Here is a 21,296-nt window from a genome sequence, read left to right as displayed (position 1 = left end):
ACTGAAAATGCAGAGGGGCAGTGGGGCAAGAAGTCTCACGAGACTGACCCAAACAGTGTGATTATGATATCCAACTGCAGTATGTTCAGCAGCATGGGAACACATCACAGGAAAGTGATTCTCATGTACTGTGAATAGGGCTGGACGCTGTTATCAAAACCCAAAGCTGCTGCCCTTGAATACAATTTCTTTTCCCCCCCTGCCAGAAGTTCATGTTAAAATGCTGCTACACAGGATACCCCAAACTTGTTTACATTTCCTCATTTGAAAAGTTTGGTAATTGGCAGTACCCTCAACTGAAACACAACCTTCAGTGTGTGTTGCATGTGAGCGTGTTCCTTCTTTTAAGGAACAAAGAAAAATAACAGAATATTCACGTTTCCAAAACCAAGATCTGGGAACTAAGACCTTCTATTTGGCAGTAGTGTTTTCTCGTAGTACAAAATGTAATAGATAAGCTAGAAATTAAGAAAATGCCTGTAAGTTTGCCTTTCTAGCATTTAAAGTAATTGAACAGGAAGATAAGGAAAGCACATAACAGAGAGAAAGAAAGACAAAAGGGAAGGCAAAAGAAAATTGTGAAAGAACTGAGATGAATGTTATAACTATCACATTGCTGAAAAGGCAAGATTGGGCCTAACTCCTCAAAGGAAAGGATATGGCTGCCCTCTCCAATTTGGTGTCCTCCAGATGTAATGGATTTCAATGCTGGCTATCTTCCAGAGGCCATGGCTCTTGGACATGCTGGCTAAGAAAGGTGGGAGATGAAGTGAAACATAACTAGAAAATACCAGATTGGGGAAAATTGTGTTATACCTTCTATCAAGTTTGGGGCACCAATGGGAATGGAACTGGCTAGCGGTCTTGTGAGAGAACCAACTGGGTTCCTGTGGCAGGCATGTAACATATCTAGTGAGGCAGTAGCCATCTTGCCCCTTACATGCTTCAGCAACACCTGGAGAACTTTGGGAAGCCAGATCCTGGCCTGCTTTTTCCACTGCTTTTTTTTGGCAGTGACTCCACAATTTGATTTTGATTTAAATCTACTTTTAGCACCACAAATATATTTTATCAACACCTATATTGTAACAAAGAGAATGATCAATAATAATCAGTAGATCATAACATTATTGTCAACATGAATTCATAATTAGCTTTACCAAATGATTAAGAGCATTGACTACCTCTTCTAGCCTCATTCTTCAAACTATATCTTGATACAGATGAGCATATTAGATATCTATCAAAGTCTGTGAACCCATTCGTTCCAATTAATCTACTGTATGTTCCATGGAACTAGGTTGGGTTTCAAGGTCCTAAATCAACCTGGCCCCATTATTTTCCAAGGCAAAGGAAAATTGCCCAATACTCAGAAAACATTGGCAACACTATCCAGAATTTTGATATCTTCATAATTAATAATAGCAAGTAGCAAGCCCTGCCATTGCCTTAATTAAATGATCTGCAGAACTTGTTGGAGTGCTGTTTGATAGCGGAGCATTTCCCTTTCATCTATGAAATGAATAAATATATAATACTTATCAAAATCAATATCCAAACCCTGATGCCAGTCTGTCAGTATAATCAGTATAATGAACAGCAGTATTGAACCGCTGTTCAGTGCAATGTCATGTCCCAACATTGACCCAAAGAGAACAACATAGATTTATATCAATATATCTCAATGGATTACAGTTAACACTGATTTTAACTGACAATCACTGTAACAATTGTTGTGATGTATATATTCATATTGCACGTACCTGCTGGAAGAGAAACATGATATGGATCCAAAGCTGAGGCTGGTGACTGATGAGAGTAAAACTGGATTTACTGTACAGGCAGTAGTGACCTTTCAGGGGACAGCTGAAGGACAACTTTGCTACACAACTTTTAACTGTATCTAGGAACAAATATACACATTATTAATATCAACAGTAAATAAAGATTTATTATAAGTCTGACTAAACATTACTATTTTAGACTTACAGTGTGCTATCTTTATACCTAATTTTTGTATTGTACTGCTACTAAGAACTTTTTAGTAGGAAAGGAACCAAAGCTAGAATCGGTCCAATCATAAATCAGTGGGTGATTTGCAGTGTTTCTCGATCTCATGTTTTAAATAAGAGTTATGCCCTAAATTATGAAGAAAGCTTCAGGTAACCAGGAAGGGATTGCTGGGTGAAATAACAATGAGGGTCATTCAGTTCTAATATTCAAAACAAATTCCTGACCTCAGAACTGTTTTAATTCTAAGGATCTGGTATAACTCAAGGTTCTAATAAAAAACATAGCTCTTTACAAACTAGTACAATTCAACAGTAGTAAATAAAGCCTGAAGCCTGCCCACTTCTGCTTTATAAACTTCAGCCTCATATATGGAGATGCGATGTACATGGGATACAGCAGAAGAATGATGGTATTATCAGAGGCAGGATCCAGTCTGCTTATGGAATGACTGGAGTCTCCCAGCAATCAGACAGTGATGTGGCCATGCCCTCTTCTTGCTACTTAGGTATTTTGCAAATGGGAAATTTAACTTTGCAACAAAAATGAACAGCAACTTATTTTCTCCTGTGTTTCACTCCATTGGTTTGCATGGGGCATCTGACTTACTCTGCCTTTCAACTCATAGTTTCTGAACATAATGGCAGGGCAGCAGAACTAGGTAAATGGGCCAAAATATGGAGCAATATTGCTAGGAATTTGCTATCGTAATGGGGAAATGAGATGTTTTCCATTTCATTTCCTTTTCTTTTTGGGGTGAGAAGGAGAATTTATTTATTTAGGTTATTCTCCCATCACACAAGTGGTACCATACTGAATGCCTGCACAACTTGCAGATAATAAGCCTGTGGTTGATGGAATACAGCATGTTTTTTTAATTGCCATAGTGCCAAAGAATACAAAATCCTAAATTAACTGTATTTTAAGACTAGAGTAATATGTGGGCATACACTCTGCTCCCCATGTTGCACTAAATTACAGATCTTATATTTCGATGACTAGGGTCATCAGTAGGAACCATCTTTACCCACAAGAAAATTTGGGCGACTCATCTCTTTTTTGACTAAATAAATTATATCATGGAAAGCTTAGCTTTTACTGCAGCCTTCCCTAAACTGGTTTCCTTCCAGATATATGATTTTAAATACCAGAATTCTAAGCAGTAGCAATAGTAGCTGGGGAATTCTGGGCAATGAAGTCCATACTTCTGGAAGGCTAGGAGAAGACTCCTTTTAAAGTTTTCCATCTGTTGCTTTTTAAAATAAAATATTTCACTATGTTCAGTTTATTTTCACATTTTTATTAAGTCTATATAATGGCAATGGCAAACCACCGCGATATAGTCTGCCAAGAAAATATCGCGAAAGCGGCATCCCCCCAAAGGGTCAGACATGACTTGGTGCTTGCACAGGGGACCTTTCACCTTTTTTTCATATAATAAGTTACTGCTTAAAATTGATTATAATTAACTGGTAGATTCTGTGATTAAAAAGCTTTCTAAATTACTAAACAAAAATGTCGTGAGATACAGAAGACAATAATCTGTTTTTATGGCACATATAGTATTAATCGCAGAAAAAAAAATCACATAAGAAGGCTCAGAAACTATGAACAAGAATCCCTCACACTTAAACTCTACAGAGCAATCTCAATATTATTATTTCAGTAACGAACAAAACAAAAATGTGGATGTTTGTTTGTAGTGATATGTCCAGTGGAAGTAGTATGGGACATTATCACAGAACATTTTTGGATCAATGGAAGCCACATCTATTTGTTTCCTAATAAGTGGAACATAATAAATAATAAAAGCCATATAGATAGTGATGAGTCTTTATCATAAACCATACATTAAGCAGTAGGAAACATATACAAAATAAAAAGACCCATCATGCTCTGAAATATGGGGAATTTCTTTAAATAAACAACGTATGGTAGGCTTATTTAATATCTCTTTGTAGTTTTTTTTTAAAAAATAGCAGTGTGCAGGGATATTATTTGGTTATTGTCAACACATTTGACCTTTGCAGGTTCTAAACTTAACAATGGTTAGAAAAAGCATTCTATAAAAAAAAATGAGAGAAAGTGAGAAAGAGAGGGACAATGCAGTGGAACATAACATAAAATAATGACATGTCTTCTTTTTATGCACTGTCAGTACTTTTATGCTGCTGCTACCATTGCTGACATATTTGATTATTTATTTCCTATTGTTCAATTTATTTCTTATGTGTTCAATTGGGCCTGCACTATTCCTCTCTTTCCTTTCTTTGGAGCTTGACCAGAATCTCTGTTCTAAGTGTGCCCATCTGCATTTAATATTTATTTTTGTCTTACATTTTGTAATATTACAAATGTTAATATCTCAGCTGCACAATGTTTTATCCTTATGTAGAAAACAGGATTCAGGATTTTTAAAAAAGGTTGAAGGATGTACCATCCACATGAGAAAAACAGCACTAAGTTTGCACATAGATAAATTGATTGATTGATTGATTTGATTTGATGCTGCCTGACTCAGAACCATTCTAGGCGGCTTGCAATACATAAAAACAATATAAAAACAGTATAACAGAGATAAACAAACAACAAAATCAAAATCAAAGAAAAGGAAGAAAAGCAAAGAAATAAAAAAAAACCACCCTAAATATGGCATCAGCAACAGAAAACCAACCACTCCAGCTCAAGGCCTTGGAGAACAGCCAAGTCCTTATGGCTCTTCAGAATGCCAACAGGGTGGGAACCATCTGGATTTCAGGGGAAACCTCATTCCAGAGAGCAGGTCCTGTGACTGAGAAGACATGCCTCCTGGGTCCTGATAGATAGCATTTTTTAATCAAAGGATCCTGGAATGTGCCCACCCTATCAACTTGCATCAACTGGGTAGACACCACAGAGACAGGGGGTCCCTCAAATAATTAGCCCCGATGTCATGTAGGGCTTTATAGGTCATAACCAGCATTGTGAATCACACCTGAAGGCAAACTGGCAACCAGTGTAGTTACTGGAGCAAAGGTTTCACATGGTCATAACAAATCATGCTCATAGCTACCTACATCGCTGCATTCTGAATCAGTTGAAGCTTCCAAGTAGTCTTCAGGGGTGGGTCCATGTAGAGTGCATTGCATTAGTCAAGCCACGAGGTGACAAGTGCATGAGTGACTAAGAGGTTTCCCAATCCAGGAAAGGGTGCAACTGGAGCATCAGATGAAGCTGTGCAAAGGCCTTCCTGGCCTCACCTACCACCTCATCAAGCGGGAGTTGTGAGTCCAGGAAGACCCCAGATTGCACACCTCTCTTGAATGGGGGAAGTGCAACCCCATCCAAAGCCAAAGGCAGAATATTCTTGGAACCAGGTGGTCCCACAATCCACAGCCAGTCTAGTTTTAAATCTAAGTCTAGCTTTACTGCATATATAACTGGCTTCAAAGCTTATCATTAACAACTTTCATTTTGGCATAGAATCCAACTAAAAATCAGAGTTTAAAGATATTTTGGTGTGTGATGGGAGAAAAGAGAGAAAAGAACTGTCTTATATACTTAAGACTAAACAGGTTTTACTTCCGTATAAATTTGTTCTTGGAAAGTGGAATGTTGATATCAGTAGTGGTGTCATGAATGCAGTAAGAGCTATAGCATTTGCATAGCAACATTTCTGAGAGCACTCCAAATAGTGATGTCTTAGAAAGAACGTGGTAAGAATAGTATGGTTCAGTAGTTAAGTTTAACTCCACTCTGAGCCATGAACCTCACTGGGTGACTAACCTTCTTCACTCAAGTGATCTAACAGGGTTGATGTTGGAACAACTGGAGAAGAGAGAGCACTATGTACAGTATGAGATCTTATGTTCCTGAATGAATATTTATTCACATTTCTATCACCGCCCATCTCCCCCTAAAATCTAATAAATAAAAAAGAATATTGTTCAAGGCAATTAACAGTAAAATAATATTCATTCAACTTCTAACTAAAGCATGAATCAATTAGTACAATGTCAATGAAAAACATGCAAAATAAAATCCACACTAAGCATATTGATAAGCCACAGTGTATAAAAACATCTGAGTTAAATCAGCTAACTACTAGACCAAAAATGAGCACAAAATATAGATTTTTTGCTTTCTCAAAGAATGTCAGTAACAAATAAGTAAATTTTCCAAGGGAGAAAATGTCCTTTTCTCTTCCTGGGATGCAGAGAAGAGCCTTTTGTGGAGATCTTCATGGTCTTCTTCATGCTTATTTATAAGACTGTATTTACAGAACATAGTTTGAGTAGCCAATATAAATGTAATTTGGCCTCCTTCTAATTTGGTGCAATCAGTAATTCTGGTGTAGCATGTTGGGCTAACTGAATTTTCATATACTTTAGAAAGAGAATACAGCAGGTCCCCAGTTTAAGGACACCCTGGATTACGGATGACTCCTAGTTAAGAACAGACTGCCATAATCCCTAGGTTTCCCTTGACATTAAGTCCAGTCGTGTCCGACTCTAGGGGGCGGTGCTCATCTCCGTTTCAAAGCCGAAGAGCCGGCATTTGTCCATAGACACTTCCATGGTCATGTGGCCGGCATGACTAAACGGAATGCCATTACCTGCCCGCCGAAGCGGTACCTATTAAACTACTCACATTTGCATGTTTTTGAACTGCTAGGTTGGCAGGAGCTGGGACTAGCAACGGGAGCTCACCCCGTCACGCAGATTCAAACTGCTGACCTTCCGATCGGCAAGCTAAGCAGCTCAGTGGTTTAACCTGCAGCACCACCGCGTCCCTATGCCATAATTCCTATTATATTAAAAATTCAATGTAAGTACAATGTTTCAGGTTAAATACACAATATTACTTTGTGTATTATAATGTTTAAGATGTTTTAGTGTATTTGGAAGTGTTTCTTAAGTGTTTTATATGCATAGAAAGGTAAAATATATACTATACAGTAAGACAAACATTTGGCTAACTCATGCTAAATAACTCTTCTGACTTACATACAAATTCGACTTAAGGACAGACTTAGGAATAGAACTCGTTCTTAAACTGGGGACCTGCTGTAATCCATCTTGCTTGGAACTAGCACCTGGGTCACCATCACCCACATTACAGTTTTTTTGGTTTCAAAGGAAGTTCAGAATGGTATTCCCATGCAGTCCTATCAACAGCTGCCACTCTCCCCACCAAAACATACTGTATTTGGATAACTGATCAATGTAATCTCTCCCAAAGAAGTCTTTCACTAAGGGTGGAGGTCCCTAAATATGCATATTTGTGTCAGTGCAACAGATTGTGTTGAAATATTATTGGAACAAGATGTTCTGATGTGGGGATAACTGTGCTGTTGTGGGTTGAGTGGTCAGGCACTTTTTGATAAAGTTGGGTGGGTATCTATTTTGTTGGAAGATGTTGTATAGGTGGTCTGTTTCCTTTTTCTGGTGTTCTGGATTGGTGCAGTGTGTTTGCACTCATCTGAATTCTTACAAAGCTCCTTTTGTGGGAGGTTGGGTTGTTACTTTGGTAATGGGGCACTTGGTTAGTGTGGGTTGTTTTTCGATAGACTCGTGTTCCTAATTTACCATCATTTCCTCTGCTGATGAGGATATCCAGGAAGGATAGTGTGTTGTTTTCTTCTTCCCTTGTGAATTTTATTCCTTTGAAGATGTTGCTGACAGTTTCATGTATCTTCTCTAGTTGTTCCTTTTTTATTATGATGAAGGTGTCATCTAGATACCAGATCCATACTTTTGGTAGTATGCATGGGAGTGCTATAGTTTCTAGAAGCTGCATTACAATCTCTGCTATGAGTCCTGAGAGTGGTGATCCCATGGGTGTTCCTCTGATTTGTTGGTATATTTGTCCATCAAACTGGAAGTAGGTGGTGAGGCAGAGGCTGATGAGGTCCATGATGCTGGGTATTTCAATGCTAGTGTATTTGACTAGGTCAGGTGTGTTGCATAGAACTGCTGCCATGGATTCTTTTGCTAGTGCTGGGCCTATGGATGCAAAGAGTGCAGTGACATCAAATGAAAGCATAATTTCATCTTCTATTTTTATGCCTTTGATTTTCTGGAGGCACTGTAGTGGGGAGTTGATAGATTATTCACTCCCCTCTGTGATATGTCCAAGCTTTTTTGTAAGTTCTTTGACTATGTTGTATGTTGGGGTCCCTGGTAATGATACAAGTAGATGAAGAGGTAAGACAGACTTGTGTATTTTTGGGTATCCATAGAAGCATGGGAGGGCGGGTCCACTGCTTTTCATACGCCACTGTTCTTCTTTTGTGATTTGACCTTTCTTGGTTGGGTCATTGAAGGTTCTCTTGATCTGGTTGTCCAGTTTCTGTATTGGGTTATTGTTTACTGAGATGTAGGTTTCTTTGTCCTCCAGTAACTCTTTGGCTTTCTGTATGTACTATGTTCTGTCCATGATAACTGTGGTTTGGCCTTTGTCTGCTGGGAGGATGGTGATGGTTTGGTCCTTCTTTAGGTTTTGAGAGCTATTGTGCTCTGTCCTCTGCTTTGAGTTGGTTCTGATTCTGTGTCCTTCTGGTCTGTGGTATGATTGTCTGCCTTATGTATTTTTGGGTCTCCGTGGCAAGTCCTGTGGTTTTGAATGCTGCTTCCAAGGCTGCAAAGAATTCTAACTGGTTAGCATCATCTGTGTTAGAGCTGAGAACTTTCCAGAAGATCTTGTGTTCAGTGGGCGGCTGGACATGTTGACTATGCATTTGGGTTCAGGCACCTCTTTGCTTCTGGGCTTTAGCTTGAGCAGTTTGGTTTGGAGTTTTGTTTCCCTTTTTTCAGCTTGTCTTAGAGATGTAGTCCTGATGGTGGTTGTCAGCATTTTTGTGTGTTCTGGGTCATGGTTTGTTCCAGTTGCTCCTTGAGGTTGTCTATGGTGTGCCGGTATTTGCTTAGTCTAAGGTGAGCATCCATGATGAATAGTGCTGTTTTTAACCTTTAAAGACCTTTATGGCGTAGCACGAGGTAACCTTCAGGACCACATTCTACTCCTAGAGTTGGCCTGACCAATTTGATCTTGTCAGAAGTGCTGCTCTTTTGCTAGCAGCACCACTCCCCTGGAATGGCCTTCCACAAGAAATTAGACGGAGTCCCACTCTGAGGGCCATCTGGAAACAGCTGAAAACAATGTTCTTCTGGAGGGCATTTGGACATGACACTGTGTTATATATTGATGGCTGCTGAATTACTGGCCCATGTTGGAAAGTTTTATGATGTTTTATGTTTCTGTGTTAACTACTGATGTTTATTGTTATGGACTTGTGAGTTGCTGAGTCCTCTTAGGTTGCAGTAGGATATAAATATAATAATAATTAATTATAATTTATTTAAACAACTTATATAGCCACCCATCTCATCAAAGTGATTCTAGGTGGCATGCAAAGGATTAAAAACAGCCAAGAAATATTTATACTGTAACCCTTTTTATAGCTTTCAAAGGGTTTCTTAATCATTTTCCTTTTTATGCTAAGGTTTTTTAAATGTTATTTTTAATCTTTATCACATTAAAATGGACTATATTTAGGGTTATGAACTGCACTTTGGTTCTTTGGAGGAGAACTGGAAAATTCTCATGCACAACCTCCTGCCCCCCGCCCCCCCAGCAGCTGTGACTTGGGGTTAAATAATTTATTCTCTCTTTATAAAAACTCCTCTCTTTGCTCCTGCTCTCTGGATTAGCTATTTGGATAGCAGATCAATGCTCTCCTTATCTGTGCTACTTTTGGTTCTAAAATCCTATGGCAAAAGTCAACCTGCATTAGAAAGTGTGCATCTGTGTCAGCCTGTGACCTTTCTACAATATGGGAACAGAATTTGGGGCTTTGGAGCTTAATACCAAATTTAAATAATACAAGGCCAGTTTTTTGTTTGTTTGGTTTTTTAAAATTGGCACAGTGAAAATACAACAGCTATTCAGAAATGCTGCTCTGTGTCTCTGCAAGTTTGTGGTTATATAGAGCTAGCAGAATATCATCTGTCTTCAATCACACTTTGGCTCATGCCATACTTAAATTTATCAAAGGTTCCAGAAGCAAGCACTGCAGGGGAGCAGTGATCTTTTCCATCTATTTCATCATATGGTACTAATTATCTCACAGTACAGCATAAAACATAACACCAGACAATTGCAGCAGATCCAGGGTACCACTGCCCTGTTTTTTAAGGGGATTTTGGACTTATGCTCAATATTTTGTTGTTTAGTTTTTTATCTTGTAGAATAAAGAATACAAGCAAAGCTTAAGACAGGCTTTTAATACCAATGTTCTTTTCCCAATTTAATCATAACAGAGCATACAATAATCTATTAGTACTACTCATGAAAAGCTAGACAGCTGATATGAAATCTGGATATTCACATGTCTGAATGGGCTGTCATCACTCAAAGGCAGCTGATGGAAATTTGGTTTATGTTCCTCACTTCAACTCTTTTCCAACTTTCAATTATATATTCAACTGCCCTCCATCCATAGGTGATGCAGCTCAAAGAAACATCACAAAATTGCTACCATATAAGTGAGAAGTCTCTTAGGACAGAAACTATGATGTGTAAACCACATCTGTAGCAATACACTTTCCATTTCCTCTTGTTCATTTTTAAAGATTACTATACTGACTGACTCCCTAGATTTCCTGTACATTAAAGAACTGGGGTGTTTTCAAGATGATATTTGTGGCATCATATGACCAATATTTGTGGCTTCATATAGTAATAATGGAAAAACAATAATGTTCTATCAGATCTGTTCAGAAGAAAAACAGGCTAGAAATTCAGCTACGAATCCAATTAAACATGTTTTAAAAAACTGGGAGATCACAAAATGTATGTTGCAATATAAACTAATGGAAATGATCCCACCCTCTTATTCTTTTTAAAAACTGGAAATCACATAGAAAAATTAAAGTATTATTTTTGAAAGGCAATACTTTTCCAGCAATGTAGATACTGTTCATTTTTCTATGAAATATCCAAGTACAAAATTGAACTCCAAGTTATAATGTCCAGTTTTAAAATGTACTCATCCTACAGAACTCACTAGTATTTATTTCCATTTTTACATGCATAGATTTGCAAATGTACACAAATAAATATCAGAGTACTGAACTGTTGTGGAATTTATTTTTCAAAATAAACAAGAACGTTTCAGAAGAAGCAAACTTTAGCCTCTGCCAATATAAATAAATAAAATTTCATTTTGCTGCAAAATAATTGAAAAAATTGCTTCTTGGCCTTTGGGCTAAGATTAAGTGTAGTGTAACTGAAAAATAAATCTGTTACAGATTTTTAAAACAAGATTTGTGGCTCGTCTTCCTGCTGTCATTCTACTTTTGCTGGAGTTTTGTTCCCTCCCTTGTTTTTCTTCCATGTCCATTTTCCCCAAGATCTACTTCTGATACTACCAAATAATAGTCTGTTCCAAATTCAGAAACTCTCATCGCCTTCTGTGTCTTATGATTGTAGTTCTGTTCAATCTCTTCTTTATAACCTTACAGAAATAATTTCATTAGGACTGTTTGTCTGTAACTGCTTCTTTGAGTTCTTGTAAGCTCATGCCTGGGCCGTTAGTAAAAATATCTAGACACCTTGTCTTATGTCAGCCCCTCTTCCAACTACCTTTATTTTTTCCAAATATCAAGCTTGCTTCAGTTACTCTTGCCTTTGGATTATGTGCCCATTGTTTGGGTTATATCTGAGCACTGACTTGGACACTCTTTTCTTAGTAATGATAGCTACTCCATTTTTAAATTGTTTTGTCTGCAGTAGAAGATTTGATACTTTTCTGATACGAAGTGACTCTTTCTAGTCCATTTCAGTTCACTCATTCCCAGAATGTCAGTTTTCAATCAGGACATTTCTACTCTGACAATATCCAGTTTGCTTTGGCTCATAGTTCTGGTATTCCATGTAACAAAGGAAAACATGTCTTGGCAGCATCAAAATGTCTTCTGGCCGCATCAGCAGCTGGACATCCTTTAGGCTTTAATCCAGCTATATCATAAATACCAGTGCTACACATATTTGCCCCCTGCTCTTCCCAATACCTTGCTGGATACTTTCTGACCTGAACTGTGTGTGTCATTTTCCAGTGTCATGTTGACATTGTTCAGGCTGTGAATGTTCATTTGGTTTTCCTGGCAGAATGTTGGAGAGAACTGGCATTTATTTCTCTAATGGATCATATTCAGCCTGAACCCTCATTATGACCTGCCCTTCATGGATGGCTTCACTTCCCTCAATCATCCCAGTTTCTTGTTGTTTTGCAACCTTTTTAAAGAGACTCCCATTCCTTGCCTCACACCTCAGCCTTCTGAGGCTTGGGTATCACTTTCCTCTCTAGAAAGAGGAGGGATAAGGGGATCTCTGTAGCCTATGCTCAGATAACTATCAGTCCTCCTGCTTGTGCACGTTTGTGTATTGGACATTTTGGATGTGAGGTTGGGAGGGGGCTACCTTCACAACAATGCCATATGCAGCATTCATGCTAAAGGTAAGGACAGGACTGGTCAGGTTTGGGACAATTTGACCAGTGTGCCACAAATGCACCCAGAAGCCCATTTTACTCCATGAATGCTCATACTAATCTATGCAAGCTAGAGTTTTTAGAGACTCTAACCTTGCAAGCCAACATAATGTTGCCCACATCTCACCAGCTTGAAGGTTCATGCAAGTGTACTGGCACACGCTCTTATTATCCAAATTCATTTTTTAGGAGAAATTATATCACATTTTCAAGATATCTAAAAGATATTGCCCTGTTGAAATGGCAATTTCAGAACTTGTATATCACAATATAGCAATGTTATAACCAGTGGTGTACCAAGGGAGGGGGTGGAGGGACGTTAGGCCCTGAGTATAGGCAATAACGGGGATGCTTCGGAAGACTTGAGGAAGCTAGAGGTGGGTGTGGAGTCAGGTCACTGCTGCCTGTGGGTGCATCAGTTATTCGGTGGTAGTTGTGGGTGCAGCAGCGAAAGATGGAAAAAATGTGTGCCTTCACATCAGTTTTGACTCCTAGTGACTGCCCCTCTGCAGTTTTCTTGGCAACATTTTTCAGAAGTGGATTGCCAGTTCCTTCTAGGGCTGAGAGAAGTGACTGGCCCAAGATCACCCAGCTGGCTTTGTGGCTAAGATGGGACTAGAACTCACAGTCTCTTGGTTTCTAGTCTGACACCTTAACTACAACCCCAAACTGGCTCTCAGCAATGAAGGAGGCAGGTGTTAAAAAATGATGCGTCTGGGTGTCAAATATGCTAGGTATACCACTGGTTGCAACATACTATTTCTAATTAGCTCAGTGGTTTGACCTAGACTGCTTGTAATGATTGCCTTAACCCAAATAAAATGCTCAGACTCAAAATCAAAGTTTAAGGTCTGGTTTTATTTAGAATAGAGTGCAAACAGAGAGAAAGCTGAGAATGAGAAAAGCGCGCCTAAACTCAAACTAAATAGCTCCATTTCCAACAACGTCCCCCCCCCCTTTACATACAGTACAATCCCACACTCCCAGGTGCTCCTAATGAGCTCTGCTGATCAACGGGCAAAAAGACCTTGACATTTAAGAGATAACCTAAACACATTCCTTCCTGGCACAGCCCCACACATCTCCCCGTACAAGGTTTATCAGCAGCACCCTCCCAGCCAGGAACGCGCGTCAACACTCTGGCATGCGAACCGTTACGATGTATCAAACATCGCAACGGTGATCATGACACTGCTTCATCATGGTAGTCTTTACATTATTATTAATGAAACCTCAGCAAATGCTGTGCAACAAGGGGTATTGACAAGGTATGGTTTAAAAAGTCAAGATGCAATAATGCAACAATGCAATCAAAGCTCTGTCCATTTTTATGTGCACTACAGCCACTATCTTGACTTTTTTTAACCATACCTTGCAGACACCCAGTATGCAACTGTAGAAGATGTACAATATCTAGGCTGCCAGAATCTGGACTCGACACCCACTAGATGGGAGCAAAGAGATAAAGAAAACTAACCCTTTGCTGCCATTTAGTGGTTGTCTGAATTTTTGTTTATTTGTGGTCATAACTTATGAACAATCTCTTAAGAAACACTAGAAATTGAAGTTTAATTTGCAGAACAGAAAGGGAGAAATTATAGCAGATCTCATAAATGCCAAACTTGAGAACAAATGGATTATGAGGTATCTCGGGATAGCTATATGCAATGGATATGAGTGTTTATCTGTGAATATATGGTAAATGAGTCACATGAAATTTCTTTATTCTGGGAACTTTTTGTCCCAAGAGTCTTTCTTAAGAAATTTTCAGGAAATTATGATAGTAGAATAAATTCTGCAACAATGATGCAATGAAACAAGTTGCTATACTGGGACCTGTAGTTCATTTTGGCAATGAGAAGAAATGAAGATGTGTCCCTAAACTATTCATTGTATGGAAAGTGATATTGTGAGAGGATTTGCTCATGCTTCCAAGCAGGCTTATTCTGTAAGATGTACCAGAATCACACATACCAGCTTCCATCTATAGCTTATGGCATGATGTCAGCAAAAAGCGTTATATTTGAAATAGTTTACTCCACAATAATAATACTTGTTAAAAGTGTATTTATAGTTAGTGCCTGCTTTTCTTTAGGAATAGCAACTGGGCTGTTCATTTACTGGGGAAAAACGGCTGAAGGAAGCTGTGTATGCATATGAGGGATAGGGAGTATGTATATGGGATTAAGGTAACCAGCTTTCTCTGCTGTATGTAAGGGTCAAACTGCACATTATCTCAAGCTTGCTTATTCAAGTCTGCTCAGGGCTTGTAGCTCCCCTCTCTCCTTAGAAACAATGGCCATAAAGAAGTGCTTTGCAAAAAATGGCATCTTTCAGAATAAAGAGCAGTGTGGCCCAATGGTTAACCTTGAATCAGTTTATTTTCAAAACATTGGTTTTCCAGATTGATAAACTGAAATAACTGTTTTGGGAAAGCACAATTCAATCTCAGGTGTCTAGACTGTTTTAGATTTATTTAGTCCTGGACCAATATGTTTTCAGTGATCTTGAGGGAATCTGGGAAGAAGATATGAAAAGGGAAAGAAGCACAACCAGCCTTTTGGGGAGTTTATAAAAAGTGAATTAAATTTGGAAATAAGATCATTTATGTTTCATGTTCCAATAGACATATATCTACTGCTCTTTTCTTTTGTTTTTTGTTGCCGGATAAGATAACAGTAGTGTTTCTAACTGTGAATTAGATGCTGTGGTGCCATCTTCCCAATTGTGCCACTGTGGAAGGATACAGCATGACAAGTATGTCATCTTGTAAGATACACTGTTGTGAGAACATATGGCTGTCTCCATGGGGAACCACCCAACCCTCTAATTGAGCTCTTGAGAAAACTTAGTTTACAGAGGAATTGTAAATGTGGGACATGTCACTACATGCCACAAGAGCAAATTACTGTGGGAGAGACAGTGACATGGAAGATTCCCTTAGTACATTTATGTGAAATATTAGCTTGTTTCTGGACAATCACTTGATAGGTGCAAGGAGATGCTATTACAGAAAATGTAATAGCGCTGTTATTAACTTGAACCAGCTTAACTCTGCTGAAACAGTATTTAAACTTTTGTTGAATTTCAAATTGAGGTTGAGTCACCTTAAAGTTTTTCTTGGAAGTTTATCTGGATATTCTGATCCCTGTTTGTTAAAGATCTTGGAAGAACGTATTGAGATTCTGGAAGAAGTATCTTTTTAAAAAAAAAAAAGCTGGAGGAGCAGATGAAGTCAGCATTAAATATTTATATGACTTTTGGAATAACAAGCTCAGACGTCCTGTTCTTCCAATGCAGTGACAAAGGTTGTGATCAAAGCTTTCTTTTGATCTAACAATGTAACTAATACAACAGAAAATACTGCTGTATATATATAGGTCATCTTAGATCCTGTTCAGCAAGGGTTGCTTATGACTACTTGAGGCTGGAAATGCAATTAAAGAGCTGGAATGCTAACTCACATGGTTTGGGCTTAGTCTATCATTATGATATTTGGAGCTGAAAGACAGGATTTTCAACATGAGTCATTGTTATGTGTCAAACATGTACATTCTTGGCCATATCTCTAAGTTTTGGAATTTATCAATGCATCAAAAATTGGTCTTTTTTGTGTTTGGGTGTGTCCAAAAAATATTGTACAGTTCTGAAAAGATAAATATATGTGTGTGTATCTCTATCTCTATCTCTATCTATTTATTTCTCTACTGTATATCCATATCTATATCTATATCATCTATGTCTGTATTTATCTATATCTGATTTGCAGTAGTGGGTTGTAGAAAACTTTTTTTTTCAACATTTGTGTTAGTCTGTTGATTGAGGGATAAGGAATGTTATTTTTGACTAATCCAATTAAATTTTCTGCATTTGTTTCATTCATGATGTAATTTATTTTTTTTCCATTTTAATGTCTTATATTACATTGTTGCTAGCATTATTACGTTGCTGCTATCAGTACTATGTATACATTTTGTTGTTGCTTAACAAAGTTATTTAAGAAGTATGGTTGTAAAGGCACAGCCTTTCCCAAACTGACAGACTTCAATTGTGTCAGCATTACAATTCCTAACATTTCCAGTCAGCTGTGATTTGCAATCCCAATATATTTGGTGCAGGGTTGGGGAACCCTTATACGGTGGCAATTTTGTCCCTGGGCTAGACTGGTTTACTATATAATGCACAGGTTTATCTTTTGTACTATGTTCCTATCCTGGATTTGGTGATGATGAGTTGAGTCACAAGAACACAAGAACATAAGCAGTGCCCTGCTGGATTCAGCCCCCCCGGCGCATCTAGCTAAGCAGTCTGTTCTCACAGTGGCCAATCACTGAATAATCATTCTAATACTGGGGGGAGGGAAAAGGCAGGGTATCTGAGATTGCTGCCAGATTAAGTCTAGGTCCTGTAATGCAGTGTATATATGCCTCCATTAAAATATATACAGTGGTTATTCCACTCACAGCCTGATCTACAAAACAACTCTGAGAAACTGGATTCATCTTCTGATTCTTTACATATCAGCAGTTTTCTGATCCATCACTCTCACACTCTGCTGCCAGTAATAATGAAAACATCATTTTGGGGTCTAGACATTATTTTCCTTTCATTAGATCTTCATATTAGGATACTGCATGGAATATATATATGAAACCACTAATTAACGTAATCACTCTTTTTTCCTGCGGACATACTCCCAACAAAGGATCCATTGAAAGGTCCAAAGGTATACAGTTTTATGTATTTAAAATATTGTCACAGAGTAAGTTGTCACAGAGTAAACCAACCTTCTCCAACCTGTTGGACACCAGGTATATTGGACTACAAAAAGTGCAGTGGTTAAGATATAGACTAGACCTTGGTTTCCCCACTTCTATCTCACCCTCCACCATGGAGGTAAAGGTAAAGGTTTCCCTTGACGTAAAGTCCAGTCGAATCCGACTCTAGGGGGCGGTACTCATCTCCGTTTCTAAGCCTTGGAGCCGGCGTTGTCATAGACACTTCTGGGTCATGTGGCCAGCATGACGACTCGGAACGCCGTTACCTTCCCGCCGAAGCGGTACCTATTGATCTACTCACATTTGCATGTTTTCGAACTGCTAGGTGAGCAGGAGCTGGGATTAACTGGAGCTCACCCCGCCGCGCGGTTTCGAACCGCCGACCTTCCGATCGACAGCTCAGCGGTTTAACCCGCAGCGCCACCGCGTCCCCTTCCACCATGGAAGCCCTGGCTTATTTGGGGCAGTCACTCTCTCAGCTCAAACTATCTCCCAGGGTTTTAGTTGTGGGGGAAAAGGGAAGGAGGAAGTGCTATGTACAGTGCTTTGAGCACTAGGTGGAAAAGCAGGATAACAAATAAATCAATAAATCTGCAGCTAGTAGACTCTGTGACCATAATGGGAAGGGCACTTATCTCAGAAGTTTAATATAGACTACTCATGTTTCTTTTGTCCCACATGGCTTCTGGTGAAACTAGTCTTGCACATTTTTGAAAAAAGCAGAAAGATTGCACAAAAAGACGAAAGTGGGATGGTGCATATTTTTTAAAACTGTTTTCAATTTCTGAGAAAGAAATATCTGTGCCTAGCCCTAGTTTAATGCACTGATGTCCTTGAGATACTTAGAATACACCATTTGGAACATTCTAAGATATTAATGGGAGACCTCAGAAATCAGGCAAATATAACATGCTAATTGGCCCATAAGGATAAGGATGCTGAAGTGTAGAAAGTGCTTATTAACTTGGGATCATTATATAAAAACACGTTTCAACACGTTTAAAATATTCATGCTTAGAGGAGGCTGGCTAACTGCTTGGATGAATGTCTTAAGGTACTTTTTTAAATGCTTCAGGTTTTTTTTCTTTCAAAATTAGAGATCTCTTACCTTCTATAAGACACTCATCTGGGAAAGGAATTCTCTTCCCCATCTCCATGACATATGCTTCCACTTTAGAGAGATTTTCTTTTAAGTGAAAGTAAAGCTTATCTTGATACTCCGTGGGATTCTTTATTGTCTTTGGGTTCTCTTCATGGCAGTTTTCTTTAACAGGTTCTGGCAGTTTCTCTGGTTCTGAACATTTGATACTTGGGCGTGAAAGTGAAGATTGTTCCAGCTGTGACTCTTCAGAGCCTGCCCTGGGAGGCAATTTGTTGGCTTCTTGGCTCAAATACAGATCAGTAAAAGAGGTGCTGGCTGTTACACCTCCATTCTCCCCTTCTTGTTTGCTGTCTGAGTGGATGTCCTTCATATGACCAGGATGCACAACTAAACCTTTGGACCTGCAGTGTAAACAAAGGCATGGACTAATAGTTTGGGGATGGAGGCAAAGTGGTCCAGACTGCTTAGGGACTCAATTCAGATGTGTGGCCCAAATGATTATTTCAGTGTCAAACAAGATGCAAAGAGCAGTTGCCCTATACCAGGGTTTCTCAACCAGGGTTCTGTGGCACCCTAGGGTTCTGTGAGAGGTCACTAGAGTTTCAATGGGAGATCACGATTTATTTAAAAAACTATTTTAAATTCAGGCAACTTCATATTAAAGAGGTATGTTTCATTCTTTATTTTTAGTTTAAGAACACTGTCAATGCATATATACAGGCCTACCCATGAAACAAATATAGTAATTTTGTAACTTCTGTCCTATATTTGAGCCTGAATGTGCAGGGGTTCCCCAAGGCCTGAAAAATATTTCAAGAGTTCCTCCAGGGTCAAAAAGTTGAGAAAGGCTGCCCTATACTAAAGACTTGCTTGTCCTATGCACATATATGGGGCTGTATTTTTTATATAAAGTGGAATGAATAAAATCTGTCCCCTTTTCCCACTCTACAGCTTAAATGCAGATTCTTCATGCATAACAAATAGTGCTTCCACTTATGATTTATATGCATACGGGGAAATGCATATTTAACGTGCCTGCAGTTACCCTGCTGTGTGATGTCATTGCCAGTTGCACCAATGAAGCTGATCTGCATTTTATAAAAAGAGGGGATCCTTTTTTTACCTGGCTTGCAACATAACGGGAGAAGTGAGAGTGGAGGTGAAAACAGCTAGAGGGATATGAAAGGGGAGGAAGCAAAGATCTCATACAGAACTAGAGATGTCAGAGTAATCAGCTGCAGTTCACTTCAAACTAGAGATTTTATAGGAGCTGAACGAGTAGGCAGCAATATGTTCTTACATACAGTAACCTTAAATTCTTTTGTCAAACATTCATTCCTCTCAAAACATCACATATTACCCACTGCCTTTCTATCAGCATCTGCACATTTTAAATTTTTTCTGTTTTTCCATCTTCAGCAGTCATGTTTCCAAAATACATAAATTCATTCATTTGCTCTAGTTTTCTGCCATTCATACTCCTTGTTGCAGCATACAATCAATCTAACATTTGCTTTCATTCTATTTCTCAGCTAACCACTTGGTATTATTGCCATGTACAGTATTCATCTTTCCAAGTAATATACTCTACTATTACTACAAGGATTCCTTATACATTTCACCATAAATATATTAAACAGCCAAGCAGGAATTTCAATTGTTCACTCCATTTTTCCTGTCAAGCATAGCTACCTGCAGTTTGTATTGGCTTCCAGTGGGTTTACAGGTGTAATTCCTTTCATGGCTTGGGACCAATTGTTTCTACCTGACTCACTAGGTCTAGCAGGATGCTGTGGGTGCCATCAGCTAAGAAGTGTTGCCTGGCAGGGCCCAGGAAGGGCCTTTTCTGCCATGGTGCCCACCCTGTGGAACGTCATTTGATCTGAGAGTACTTTAGCCCTGACCCTGCTGGTCTTTCACAAGGGCCTAAAAACTTGGTTTTGTGACCTGGCCTGGGCCCCCAGAAGTGTGATAGAACCCATCTCTTGGCTTTGTTGATGGTTATTTTATGATGCTCGGTGATGTGTTTTTATTTTATATTATGTATTTTATTTGTTTTTATCAATTTTATTGTAAGCTGCCCAGAGTCACATATGTGAGATGGGTGGCTATATAAATCAATCAGTCAATAAATAAATGTTACATAGGCTACCATCATACACTTGATTTGTCAATTTCCTTAAATGGTTGTCAGGCAATTTTAAAGGCCTTAGGTTATATTGGGAAGCTGCTCCCTTTACCCATTCAGCTGAACCTTACACTATCAAATGATCCTTTGACTTCAACTAGTCCTCCCTACAAAAGATCCCTCCTCCATGTGCAACTTGATTCATTTCCTGGGTCATAACCACATGATTATAATAAAGGGCACATAGGGCCACATTAGTTTCCTGCTTTATCACTATAACTCATATGATTTCATTGCCACTCCAGAAAAAGTGAGATTACTTTTTTCTTTTTTCCCATTTTTAAAATATTAATTGGGTTTCTTGATTAGTTTTCCTTTTTCCTTTTCTGCTTTTTCTTCCATAAAACATAGCAATAAAAATGAATATAATAAAAAAGAGACTGCTATGTGAAGTCTCTTCTTTCTTATTACAGTATTGGAACCTTTGCCAATACCATTCCCTATCAAATTAAGAATTTATGCACACACAACAAGCATTCTGACATTAGCTGGTTTCACTGCTTAGTAACATACATACATATAGTACATACATACATGCCTTTGAGTCAGTATTGACTCCTGGGGACTACTTGGACAAGTCCCTGCAGTTTTCTCAGCAAGATTTCAGAAGTGGTTTGCCCTTGCCTGCTTCCTAGGGCTGAGAGAGATGGACTGGCCCAAGGTCACCCAGCTGGCCTCATGCCTAAG

The 21,296-nt window shown here is 38.7% G+C and overlaps 1 protein-coding gene across 1 annotated transcript in view; it reads right to left on the bottom strand.

Moving 5' to 3' along the window:
- The window catches only part of VEPH1 (ventricular zone expressed PH domain containing 1), a 115,566-nt gene that overhangs the window by 36,802 nt on the left and 57,468 nt on the right, over nucleotides 1-21,296 (bottom strand). The window contains exons 7-8 of the mRNA XM_063307773.1: nucleotides 18,428-18,822; nucleotides 1,764-1,903 (exon numbers count right to left, since the gene is read on the bottom strand). Of these exons, the coding sequence (XP_063163843.1) occupies nucleotides 1,764-1,903; nucleotides 18,428-18,822 (535 nt within the window). The remainder of the gene's footprint in view (nucleotides 1-1,763; nucleotides 1,904-18,427; nucleotides 18,823-21,296) is intronic.

Source organism: Candoia aspera, chromosome 6, assembly GCF_035149785.1.
Source record: "Candoia aspera isolate rCanAsp1 chromosome 6, rCanAsp1.hap2, whole genome shotgun sequence".
Taxonomy (NCBI): Eukaryota; Metazoa; Chordata; class Lepidosauria; order Squamata; family Boidae; genus Candoia; species Candoia aspera.
This window is presented reverse-complemented; position numbering and strand designations above follow the sequence as displayed.